The sequence below is a fragment of the Rhinoraja longicauda genome, chromosome 22, assembly GCF_053455715.1.
Source record: "Rhinoraja longicauda isolate Sanriku21f chromosome 22, sRhiLon1.1, whole genome shotgun sequence".
In the NCBI taxonomy this organism is placed as follows: Eukaryota; Metazoa; Chordata; class Chondrichthyes; order Rajiformes; family Arhynchobatidae; genus Rhinoraja; species Rhinoraja longicauda.
The window spans coordinates 36,077,392-36,090,841 of NC_135974.1; the positions used below are offsets into that span (position 1 = coordinate 36,077,392).

The window sequence follows — 13,450 nt, forward strand, 5'->3', positions numbered from 1 at the left end:
CGGCCTTCGCCCTGCTGCCCCAGCACACGACAGCGAAGAAGATGGCACTGGCTACCACCGATTGGTAGAACATCTGCAGCATCTTACTGCAGATGTTGAAAGAGCAGAGCCTTCTCAAAAAGTATAGCTGGGTCTGCCAGAGAATGGGCCAAGCAGTGCTTGGTTTTGGCTTAAGAACACCCCTGAAGCCTCCTGGCCTCAGAACTGCATACGATTTTCAGGTCGTCACACCTGCTGATTGACCTGATTTATTTTTAATTAAAAAAAATAATTTGTCTCCTTGAAGGAAACTTCACAAAACAAGGAACAGAACAATACAGGAATCGGACCTTCGGCCAACAATGTCCATATGGAACATGATGCCAAGTTAAAATAATCTCCTCTGCCTGCACATGAACCATATCCTTGCATTCTCTGCATACCCATGTGCCGATCTAAAAGCTTCTTCAATGCCACTATCGTACCTGCCTCCACCATAACTCCTGCCAGTATGTTCCAAGCACCTGCCACCCTCTGTGGTGAAAAAAAACTTGCTCTACATTATCTCCTTTAAACTTTCCCCCTCTTACCTTTAAGCCATGCCCTTTAGTCTTTGACATTTTCACCCTGGAGAAAAAGGCTATGACTTATCTATCTGTGCCTCTCATAATTTTATAATCTTCTCTCTTAAGATTGCAAACTTGAAATAATATTTTAATGCTTATTATTTCTAAATAAACCACAGTTTATAAATTTGTTATTCTGGACTAAAGAACTACTAAAATGAGAATTGGTTGAACTTTTCTAAATTGACAGCAGTTTAAATAATTTCTTTTTTGCAACTTTGCTTTGTGACTGCACTGCTTAATTGAATATAAAGTGCTTGGGTACATAAGTGGTCTTTTTCTTTGGTCAGCTCTTTGCTAAGCTCCAGGCAGTAAAAGCTGAAATTGATGACCTGCAAGCGGAGCACATCAAAGAGCGGCAACAGCTGGAGCAAACTCAGAACGAACTCACACGGGAACTCAAACTGAAGTACGTACCCTGTATAGGTCAAGAAATAAATATGAGAGTAACAAACTACAAAGATTCTTACAAACTATTGTGATTGCCTAAAATAGAGTTATCGTCGTGGTGTATTCCATTTGCTGGTTAAGAAAATACATTATCTTTCGAAACTGAAATGCAGCACTCTGCTTCTGATAGATTTTGCATTTGTTTTGCTTAATAATTTGAAAGGAAAGTTTTCTTTCGAAGAGAGTTCACCTTGGAAATGATCTGAAAAAAACCCATCCAGAATTATTAATTTCTCACTCCTGTCAAATAACATTTAGGGAATTGATAGTAAATAATGATGATGGAAGAAAATTGACCTATTTTAACGTTGTAAAATGGGTTACCTGACGTATAATTTAAGAGATTATTAAGAGAGGCAATTCTAAAAAAATAAAATTCCAAACCAGCAAAATGATTTCTCCTCATGTAAGTGAAATTGTAATAGCTTGAGATGTTGGAAATCTGAAATAAAAGGAGAACATTTGGCATTTGTTGAACAAGAGTTAACCTTTCAAATCAAAGACACTTGGTCAGAAAAATAAAATATGAATTAGTTTTAATTTACAGAGAAGACAGGGAAGGATATAAACTTACGTTGTTACATTTATTTTGCTTAGACTAGACAATAGATGCAGGAATAGGCCATTCGGCCCTTCGAGCCAGCACCGCCATTCAATGTGATCATTGCTGATCATTCTCAATCAGTACCCCGTTCCTGCTTTCTCCCCATACCCCCTGACTCCGCTATCCTTAAGAGCTCTATCTAGCTCTCTCTTGAATGTATTCAGAGAATTGGCCTCCACTGCCCTCTGAGGCAGAGAATTCCACAGATTCACAACTCTCTGACTAAAAAAGTTTTTCCTCATCTCTGTTCTAAATGGCCTACCTCTTATTCTTAAACTGTGACCCCTGGTTCTGGACTCCCCCAACATTGGGAACATGTTTCCTGCCTCTAACATGTCCAACCCCTTAATAATCTTATACGTTTCGATAAGATCCCCTCTCATCCTTCTAAATTCCATGTGTATACAAACCTAGTCGCTCCAGTCTTTCAACATAGGACAGTCCCGCCATTCCGGGAATTAACCTAGTAAACCTACGCTGCACGCCCTCAATAGCAAGAATATCCTTCCTCAAATTTGGAGACCAAAACTGCACACAGTACTCCAGGTGCGGTCTCACTAGGGCTCTGTACAACTGCAGAAGGACCTCTTTGCTCCTATACTCAACTCCTCTTGTTATGAATGCCAACATTCCATTGGCTTTCTTCACTGCCTGCTGCACCTGCATGCTTCCTTTCAGTGACTGATGCACTAAGACACCCAGATCACGTTGTACGTCCCCTTTTCCTAACTTGACACCATTCAAATAATAATCTGCCTTCCGATTCTTACCACCAAAGTGGATAACCTCACACTTATCCACATTAAACTGCATCTGCCATGCATCCGCCCACTCACACAACCTGTCCAAGTCACCCTGCAACCTCATAGCATCTTCTTCACAGTTCACACTGCCACCTAGCTTTGTATCATCGGCAAATTTGCTAATGGTACTTTTAATCCTTTCATCCAAGTCATTGATGTATATTGTAAATAGCTGCGGTCCCAACACCGAGCCTTGCGGTACCCCACTAGTCACTGTCTGCCATTCTGAAAGGGACCCATTTATCCCCACTCTTTGCTTTCTGTCTGTCAACCAACTTTCTATCCATGTCAGCACCCTACCTCCAATACCATGTGCTCTAATTTTGCCCACCAATCTCCTATGTGGGACCTTGTCGAAGGCTTTCTGAAAGTCGAGGTACTCCACATCCACCGGCTCTCCCATGTCAATTTTCCTAGTTACATCCTCAAAAAATTCCAGTAGATTAGTCAAGCACGATTTCCCCTTCGTAAATCCATGCTGACTCGGAACGATCCTGTTACTGCGATCCAAATGCTCCGCAATTTCGTCTTTTATAATTGACTCCAGCATCTTCCCCACCACTGATGTCAGACTAACTGGTTATAATTTCCCGTTTTCTCTCTCCCTCCTTTCTTGAAAAGTGGGATAACATTAGCTACCCTCCAATCCACAGGAACTGACCCGGAATCTATAGAACATTGGAAAATCATTACTAATGCGTCCACAATTTCTAGAGCCACCTCCTTAAGCACCCTGGGATGCAGATCATCAGGCCCTGGGTATTTATCAGCCTTGAGTCCCATTAGTCTACCCAAAACTTTTTCCTGCCTAATGTGGATTTCCTCCAGTTCCTCTGTCACCCTAGGATCTCTGGCCACTAGAACATCTGGGAGATTGTTTGTATCCTCCTCAGTGAAGACAGATCCAAAGTACCGGTTCAACTCTTCTGCCATTTCCTTGTTCCCCATAATAAATTCCCCTGCTTCTGTCTTCAAGGGACCCACATTTGCCTTGACTATTTTTTTCCTCTTCACATACCTAAAAAAGCTTTTACTATCCTCCTTTATATTATTGGCTAGTTTACCCTCGTACCTCATCTTTTCTCCCCGTATTGCCTTTTTAGTTATCTTCTGTTGCTCTTTAAAAGAGTCCCAATCCTCTGGCTTCCCACTCTTCTTTGCTATGTTATACTTCTTCCCTTTTATTTTTATGCTGTCCTTGACTTCCCTTGTCAGCCACGGGTGCCTCTTACTCCCCTTAGAATCTTTCCTCCTCTTTGGAATAAATTGGTCCTGCAACTTCTGCATTATTCCCAGGAATACCTGCCATTGCTGTTCCACAGTCTTCCCTGCTAGGGCCTCCTTCCAGTCAATTTTGGCCAACTCCTGCCTCATGCCTCTGTAATCCCCTTTGCTATATTGTAATACTGACACCTCCGATTTTCCCTTCTCCCTCTCCATTTATAGAGTAAAACTTATCATATTGTGGTCACTGCCTCCTAATGGCTCATTTACCTCGAGTCCCCTTATCAGGTCAGGTTCATTACATAACACTAAATCCAGAATTGCCTTCTCCCTGGTAGGCTCCAGTACAAGCTGTTCTAAGAATCCATCTCGGAGGCACTCCACAAACTCTCTTTCCTGGGGTCCATTACCAACCTGATTTTCCCAATCTACCTGCATGTTGAAATCTCCCATAACCACCGTAGCATTACATTTGTGACATGCCAATTTTAGCTCCTGATTCAACTTGCACCCTATGTCGAGGCTACTGTTTGGGGGCCTGTAGATGACTCCCATTAGGGTCTTTTTACCCTTACAATTCCTCATCTCTATCCATACTGATTCTACATCTCCTGATTCTATGTCACTCCTTGCAAGGAAGTGAATATCATTCCTTACCAACAGAGCTACCCCGCCCCCTCTCCCTCTCCCCACCTGCCTGTTTTTTCTGTACGTTGTGTACCCCTGAATATTCAGCTCCCAGCCCTGGTCCTCTTGTAGCCATGTCTCAGTGATTCCCACAACATCATACTTGCCAATGTCTAACTGAGCCTCAAGCTCATCCACTTTATTTCTTGTACTTCGCGCATTTAAATTTAAATACAACTAGAAGCATTTCCTTTATATAGATTTGAATAAAAACATCTGATTATTTTATTTTAAGGCACCTTGTAATTGAGAACTTCATACCTTTGGAAGAAAAGAATAAAATCATGAACCGAGCTTATTTTGATGAAGAAGAGGACCAGTGGAAGACCCAGCCTATCACCCGGATCGAAGGGTACGGTACAGTATTCATGCTTAGTCAGACCAGCACAGAATTTGCAGCAGTCACTGACAGTGTGGGCCAGTGTAACTGTGCCAGTGTTTAATGCTCTGCAGGAGGCTCTGCCCATCTTGCATCAACTAGCCCTAATGCAGCTTCCACTGAAGGAACGCAGAAGTACACGAGAGTTCTCGAACATTTGTCTGCCTTCCCTCAAAAAGCTTTTCAGTTTACCTTTCAATGCATCTACACTGAGTTTGTTACTGGCTACTGTCTTGCCTGTTTAAATCCTGAATCCTTAAACTCTCTTTTTTTGGCATTTCTTTGGATCTCTTCTTTCTTTCCCTTTTTAATCTCATTGTGATAATAAAGCAGAAATCGGCTCAACATCAAAGCATTTTCATTCAATTTCCCACATGACCTTCCACATAATATCATTACTTAGAATTCCCTCCCGAGTGAATTGAATTTAAAATCAGTTGGATCATGATAAAGTTTTCTCTGTCACTGAATTCTCATCAACTGAAATCTCTAACGTCTAAGAGTTAAGAAATGCGATTTAACCCAGAATTCACAAAATCGGTAGCGTTTTTATCATCAACTCATGGATCATATAAAATAATTTGCAGGAATTGCATACCACTTGTTGCATTAACTATTGCAAGTAAAATCAATTGACTACTAAAATCAAAAAAGGCCACTTGTTTATATTTTTAACAAAATTAATCTGTCCCTTATTAAACATGAAAATGGATTCGATCACCCAATCAAACGGCACCTATATTCCAAAACTCTAAATTCAATGTCGCTGAAATATATCAGAAGAAAGGCATTTATTGCAATAAATGAACATCATTTAAGATGTTGAAGAGGCTCTAACCGTGGGTATTTGAATGCTTTTGTATGCCTTCTAGGAATCAGCAGATGATGAAGCGACCTGTATCAGCAATCGGATACAAGCGACCACTTAGCAGCTATGCAAAAATGGCTCTGGTCTCGAGGTCAGACCCTAGGTACAGGGTGAGTGCATAGGATAATTTGTTTCTCTCCCTGGCTGCTAAAACATAATTCAACCAGAGCCGACGAGTATATTCACAAACAAACACAGCAGGTTGGGCAGCAATTGTGGGAAAAACAAACAGTAAATGTTTCAAAGATAGATACAAAGTTTTGGAGTAACTCAGGCAGCATCTCTGGAGAACATGGACAGGTGATGTTTCAGGTCAGGAACCTTCTTCATGTTCTCCAGGGATGCTGCCTGACCTGCTGAGTTCGACAAGCATTTTGTGTCTATCTTTGGTATAAACCAGCAACTGCAGTTTCTTTTTATTATATGCAGTAAATGTTTCTGCTTGGAGACTATTCATTATAAACTGGAAAAGGGGTACAGCAAGTTTGTTTCAATAATGGGGGAGGGATGGTGAATTCAATGTCATACTGTTAGGATGTAAGCTACCCAAGCGGAATATGAGGGGCTGTTCCTCCAGCTTGTGTGTGGCCTCACACTGGCAATGGAGGTCCCAGGGCTCAAAGGTCAACAGACAATAGGTGCAGGGGTAGGCCATTCGGCCCTTTGAGCCAGCACCGCCATTCACTGTGATCACGGCTGATCATCCACAATCAGTATCCCGTTCCTGCCTTCTCCCCATATCCCTTGACTCCGCTATCTAACTCTCTCTTGAAAGCATCCAGAGAATTGGCCTCCACTGCCTTCTGAGGCAGAGAAAGTATGAGAGTCAGTATGGGAATGGGAAGAGGAATTTAAATGGTCAGCAACCGGGAGATGCAGCAGGCCTTGGCGGACCGAGTGTAAGTGTCTGGTGAAACGTCGCCCAATATATTAAAGTGTACAAAATTGATCTGCATGATCTTTTCTTTGGGAGGTGTACAGATGCTTCATATCATAATTTACTGGCTTTCCCTTGCACTAAACATTATTCCCTTATCATGTATTCAAGAGAGAGTTAGATATAGCTCTTAGGGCTAACAGAATCAAAGGATATGGGGAGAAAGCAGGAACAGGGTACTGATTTTGGATGATCAGCCATGACCATATTGAATGGCGGTGCTGGCTCAAGGGGTCGAATGGCTTACTCCTGCACCTATTTTTCTATGTTTCTATGTAGCTTTACACAGTGAATGGCTCGATTGTAATCGTGTATTGTCTCCGCTGACTGGTTAGCTCACAACCAAAGTTTTTCACTATACCTCTGTACACGGGACAGTAAACTAAACTGAAATGAACTAATAAATTAATTTGGTGACATAATCATGAGAATTGTGGATGACATATTGCATTGGTTTGACATTGTCCCTCGTGTTTCAGGCTGAAAACATCTTGCTGTTGGAACTGGACATGCCCAGCCGAACCACTCGGGACTATGAAGGACCTGCCATTGCTCCAAAGGTTCAAGCTGCCCTGGAGGCTGCCCTGCAGGATGAAGATGAGATTCAAGTCGATGCATCTACATTTGACCCTCTCAGAAGTGGCAGTGCTAGAAAATCTAAATCCAGGTGACTGCAGCATCAATTTTCACTAAAATATACTTTAGTTTTGAAGTGGATAAATAATTACAAGAACATAAGACCTGCATATGAATACGAAAGATGTAGACACGAGGAACCACAGTTGCTGGAATCTTGTTTAGAACATAAAGTGCCTGAGTAACTAAGTGGGTCAGGCAGTATCTCTGGAGAACAAGATAGGTGACGTTTCATAGAGTACTGGAGTAATTAAGTGGGTCAGGCAGTATCTCTGGAGAACACGAAAGGTTACATGTTGGGTCTGGACCCTTCTTTAGACTGAAGTCTAGAGAAAGGTTCTGATCTGAAATGTTTCCTATCCATATTCTGTAGAGATGCTGCCTGACCTGCTGAGTTACTGCACTACCTTATGTTCTACGCATGGATAGGAAAGGTTTAAAGGGATATATGTGGGTAAACGGGATTAATTTAGATGGGGTATTTTGGTCAGCATGGACCAGTTGGGCCGAAGGGGCTGTTTTGTGCTGTAAGGCTCTGACTCTTAACAACATAAGTAACACTTGCATCAATAATTGAAAAACATGTTCAGGGCTACTGAACTCAGCACCATCGAAGGGATCTATATGAGTCACTGTCTCAAAAAGGCAGCCAGCTTCATCGGGAACCCCACCACCGTGGATCTGCATTTCATTTCATTTCACACCTGCAATCAGGAAGAAGGTACACGAGTCTGAAAGCTGTAAAGTTCAGGTTCAAAACAACAGCTTATTCCCAACGACCACTGGGTATTGAACATCATGAACTCCAAATAAACTACAAACTACCTTGGTTGGATGCGGGATCTTGGGCTCTGTTTTGTTTTTGCACAATATTGTTTTTTTTAAAATCTATTGAACTTTTTAATGTTTGTTTATTATATTAACTATTGAGTACCGTGTTTACAAACCTGTTGTGCTGCTGCTGCTCAAGTAAGAATTTCACTGTTCCGTTTCAGTATCTATGACAATAAATGTGTAAGAAGAAACTGCAGATGCTGGTTTAAACCGAAGATAGACACAAAAAGCTGGATTATCTCATCGGGACAGACAGCATCTCTGGAGAGAAGGAATGGGTGACGTTTCGGGTCGAGACCCTTCTTCCTATCCCGCTGAGTTACTCCAGATTTTTGTGTCTATCTGACTATGACAATAAAACACTCTTGACTCATTCAGTTGACAATCTGAACCCCTTTTGTGAACCACTAATAAGGATTATGTTTTGACTGCAGGTTCAAGCTGGAAGTCTTTGGATATTGGAATAGATAACATTAAATCTAACGATGTTCTTTTTGAAATACCACAAACTGCAGTTTTGTCAATCACACACTCTCAACTCTTAACTCTTTTAACTTTTGATTAAATTTAGAGGTGATAGAGGCCAGAATTGGAGGAAGTATGTTTCAAAATCTGACAATATTAAAACAAGCTTTATAGTTAGCAATGAAATAATTTAAACCTGGTGGAAATTTTTCACGCTGTTCATGGGCACACATGTTTCTATTTTGCATAAAGAAAAGACACAAGCTGCTGGAGTAACTCAACGGGTCAGGCAGCATTCCTGGAGAACATGGATTGGTGACGTTTCGGGTCGAGATCCTTCTGAAGAAGAGTCCCGACCCGAAATGTCACCTACCCATGTTTCTGAAGAAGGGTCCCGACCCGAAACGTTACCTCTCCTAGTTCTCTGGAGATGCTGCCTGACCCGCTGAGTTACTCTACCACTTTGAGTCTTTTTTTGGGAACCAGCATTTGCAGGTTCTTATTTCTGTTTCGTAGTTTGATCTGTTTGGTGTTTAGTAGCTTCACAATTCCTGATAGAGGACAATTGCACATTAGTAGTGAATAGTTTGTTTTATGTAATGTGCTGAAGTTATTTCTGCCTTGTCCTCAGCAGGCCTAAAACTGGGAAGAAAATGGGCCCCTCGTCCCCAGCTGGGTCAGGAACCCAGCTTTACCCACAGTCTCGCGGCCTTGTTCCCAAGTAACTCCGTCCTCAAGAGATAAGTAACTTGTCAGCAGGGACGAACAAGCAGAGATGAATGAGCTTCATCTCCAGGTCTCATTCGCATCTGGCCCTGTTCAGATCAGAAGTATTATTTCAGTTGAAATTAAATTAACAATTGTATTTTATTTTTCATGTGAACCATTCCATTTTTGGACAAAAAACTGCACTTGCTCTATACCCACATGAATTTGACAAAAATGTTTGTTTCATAATATAATCCGAGTGGATAATGCCACTGCTCGCTGCTATGGAAACACATTACCCGATATCTATCAAAAGAATACCTCACATTTTATGAGGAACTTATTGTATTTAAAAATTTCGCAAAACTGTTGAATAACTTTGTCTTTAATTTATTAGATTTTCTTGTTGGAAAGGAGAGTGTAGATAGAATAGATTTAAACATTTGTTACTGTATAGTTGGTATTTTTCATACACATTTTTATTACTGTTTAATGTTAAGTGCGAATGATTTTTTTCTGGACCGTTAAACAACATGCAGTAAGAAACAAAATCTTGCCTGTGGACTGACACTATAAAATACCATTAGTAATTGCTGCATACTTACAGGTCATCAAACATCAACCTAATTTCCATTATCACTGTGTATCGGCTCCACGTAAAGATTAATTGTAGTTTCTCGTTGTAATCAGACTGTAAATGTTGCAGATGATTTCAGCAGTGGAGATGTCATCGCTAATTAAATATGCTTCCTTGAACCTATCAGTATAGCATCATAAATATTCAAGTCTAGGTTCTGATTATAAATAATACTTGTAAATCAGCACAAGTAAAGCTTCTTGTAATAAAATGTAGAAGGCCTATTTTTAGATTACCAAGTCAGTGTCTGACTTAAAATCTGGGGCAAAAGCTATTGAGATACGGCCACTTCTTGGCCTGTTGAAACACTGTGTCGTGGCATCGTTCCACATATCTCTCGTCCCAGCAAATTATCAACATTCAAGATTCAATTTAATTGTCACATGTACCAATTAAGGTACAGTGAAATTTGAGTTACCATCGGTGTGCAACAAATGGTATCTCAGTCATGGCAAGAACCAGCAAGAGTGAAAATGTTGCGTTTAAGGCTGTTAATGTGGTGCCTCTTCTGAGAGAATCGCTTATCGGAACATTGAGAAAATTGTTCACTTAAAATTTGTGACGGTTTGCTGTTGGAATGCAACTTTGCAAAATTCCCTGCAACTCCACTTACAATATTTTTTTGTGAAGATTTGCTGATGTAATGAAACCTTTACAACACTTAGGCTTCTCCTGTTTTTAGGTTGTTTTAGCTAAACATCTCTTGCATTTTAAAGTTTTAGCATTGCAATAATTGGCTTGTTTGAAGGCACAATCTCCAAATCAGCTCCACGCCACCAGTCAAATTACAAAGTAGCTACGGATAAAAATCAAATGAAAAATTGTAGTGCGAGATGATTGACGGCTTAATTGCGTATTGTGGCAAATAACCACCTGAAACATGTTAAAATTCACACTTGTGGCAGAGAATGGCCTATTCTGCTCCTCCCCACCTGCCAAAAAAGTTTCATTCATTTGGAAGCACATATTAAATCTTTAAAAGGTTGATTTGACTTTGGATTGGTTTGTTGCAATCTCATTTAATGATCACCCTGTCTTCATTGTCGCTCATTCAGGGAGCCCGTCCTTACTGGTACAGCTGTACACCCCACCTTGACTTATTGTTTCCTCAATATATCTGATTCCAGGTTTTAGCTTGAAAATGTGGTGCTTCCAATGTATAGTCCTCAGTGGCACCTTGCATCCACGGTCAACGGTACAATTAAACCAAAATAGGGAAAAGTAGCCATTTTCCATCACGATGCTGAATAACTGACTGAATTTTATACTTTTAAAATTGTTACTTCTTGCTGGTTGCAGCTGTCTTTTTTAAAAAAGTATGTTTTTTGAACATTTCATGAGTTTGTTACCTTACAAAGCTGTAGAACTTGAGAGAATTTTATGTGTGCAATCGTTGTTTTCTGATTTTGACTTTATGAAGTCAGTCTCTAATACATTATTTATATCGAGAAGCAGTGTTGGACGAGGGTTGGGAGTTTGTGCTTTGATTAACAGAGAATGCCCTCCTTGAACGAGAACAACCTAGTGAAAATCACCTTTTTAATTGTTGCTTCAACTTAAGGTAAATGTTTGTGTTACCGAATTAGTAACATAAATAATTCTAATGAACCTCGCGTACTGTTCTGCATTATTTAAAAACTTTAGTAAAGCCTATTCTAGTTAAATGGAAGGTGATTAATATATTTATTGTTTATTACCATTTACACTGATAACATCGTAAAAAATGTATGGGGCATTAGTGTTGAATTATACCACTGATCCACTAATGTTTTGATAAATGTTCATTTAATCCAAAACTGCAAACAATAGGATTAAATTAGCACAGGTTTGAGTGAGCAAATATTTAAGTCATTGTCCAATGTCTTACAATGATGAGAATCCCACTTCCACAGAGATGTTTATTTTATAGTTCTCTTTAACCTCATGTGTCCCAGGCTGCATCCAGTGAGGTAAATTCCATGCCTGCTGTACCTGGCTTCTCAATCCCCAGCGTTGACTTGGAAACTGTCTAGGTGTTTAAAATGACCTGATGACTCACAATCCTCACCACAAAGTTCTGTACGTTAAACGTTGAAGCTAGACTGAAACAAAATTAAAATGACAGGTGCAAGAACTAGTCTTAGAACATTGAAGCAAAAATGAATGGCCATGATATTGGTAAGCACTGCACTTTTGACAACATTTCATTTTACTACTGATGTTCCAAGTCAACAGAATTCTGCATGGCACCTGATTTTTATGAAATGTGTATTATAAATGACAAAATCCAGAAGAGTGTAACGGATTGTACGAGAAATAGAGTCTATAACATACAGTGCAGAATTTTGAGTACCAAATCTCTACATTTAAATTATCTCTGCATCTTTTCACTCTGTATTAATCAAACTTTTAAGACTTCCATCTGGTTGTAAATGTATAATTGCAACATGCCATGTAAATGACCTGTAATAAACTTTCTGAAGCAAACTTAATTTTGAGTTTATCTTGTTGCATCTTCACACCCTTCACTGATATGAGCAGGGATTGGTAGCAACAAGTCTCATGACTTCCCATCGGGGTCTCCTGTTATCTTCAGAATGGAGACACAACGAGCTACAAACGCTGGAATCATGAACAAAACCCAAAATGTTGGAGGAATTTAGCGGGTCAGGCAGAGGGAGGGAATGGGCAGCGAAACACTGCCTCACCCACAGTGTTACTGCAACACTGTATTTTTCTCATGCTATCATCAAGTACTTGCATATACATCTGAGATAAAACATTTTTGATACTTTGGTCCTTTCATTAGCTAGGGTACTGTCCAATTCTCCTCCACCCCATGGTGCACATTAGACTTTGTCTCTGGAATTGGTGCACTACAATATGGAGAAGTATATTGTGCACTCTGTATCGTCCCCTTCGCTCTACATATTGTTCTTGAGTTTAACTTGATTATATTTATGTGCAGTATTATTTGGTCTGATGGGTAGCATGCAAAACAAAGCTTCTTTCACTGCGTGCGTGTGGCAATAATAAACCTATACATAAGCTTGATTTCTTTAAAGAATTATGCTAACATTGAGCAACTTTAAAAAAGAATGCCTCTGGTCAAGTTCATGATCTTGTTTGGAAGTGCAGGCAACCATTTTACTGCCATCAGACAAACATTACATGTGACCGTTGTAAGAAAAATATCAGTTTTATGGAAAATTAAAAATACAAAATCACCAAGAAGAAGAAAGATGAATCCACAAAAATGTTCAGGTAGGAGAATGCACTAAATTGCAATTGTCTCAAAACAATTGATGCACAATACAATTCAGAACTCTGAATAGCAGATATTGCAATAGTTTTCATCTTTTCAGATGAAGTGGTGAGTTACTGACAACAATTTCGAAAACAAAATTGTTATTACACTCATTTACTGCTCCATATTGGCAATTATGTGCTCTCAAACCAAATAGTTGTAGCACATTGTTTGATTTTCCAATGCCTTTAACTACCTGCTAATGAAAGTTTAACATGAATGCAAAAAAGTGATTGTTATTTCCATTTCACAGAGACAACATGATTATCACAAACAGAAACACCTTCAATAGAGCGTTGGGATCTATAATTTTTTTGATGCCGTTAT

At 39.9% G+C, this 13,450-nt stretch overlaps 1 protein-coding gene across 2 annotated transcripts in view; it reads left to right on the forward strand.

The window, feature by feature from the left end:
- The window catches only part of kif3b (kinesin family member 3B), a 29,574-nt gene extending 17,279 nt beyond the window's left edge, over positions 1–12,295 (forward strand). The window contains exons 5-9 of one of the 2 annotated variants that reach the window (XM_078419152.1): positions 896–1,014; positions 4,609–4,725; positions 5,625–5,730; positions 7,037–7,224; positions 9,124–12,295. In XM_078419152.1, the coding sequence (XP_078275278.1) occupies positions 896–1,014; positions 4,609–4,725; positions 5,625–5,730; positions 7,037–7,224; positions 9,124–9,217 (624 nt within the window). In that variant the 3' untranslated portion in view covers positions 9,218–12,295. The remainder of the gene's footprint in view (positions 1–895; positions 1,015–4,608; positions 4,726–5,624; positions 5,731–7,036; positions 7,225–9,123) is intronic. The other variant, XM_078419153.1, reaches the window with a different exon arrangement.
- The last annotated feature ends 1,155 nt before the right edge of the window (positions 12,296–13,450 follow it).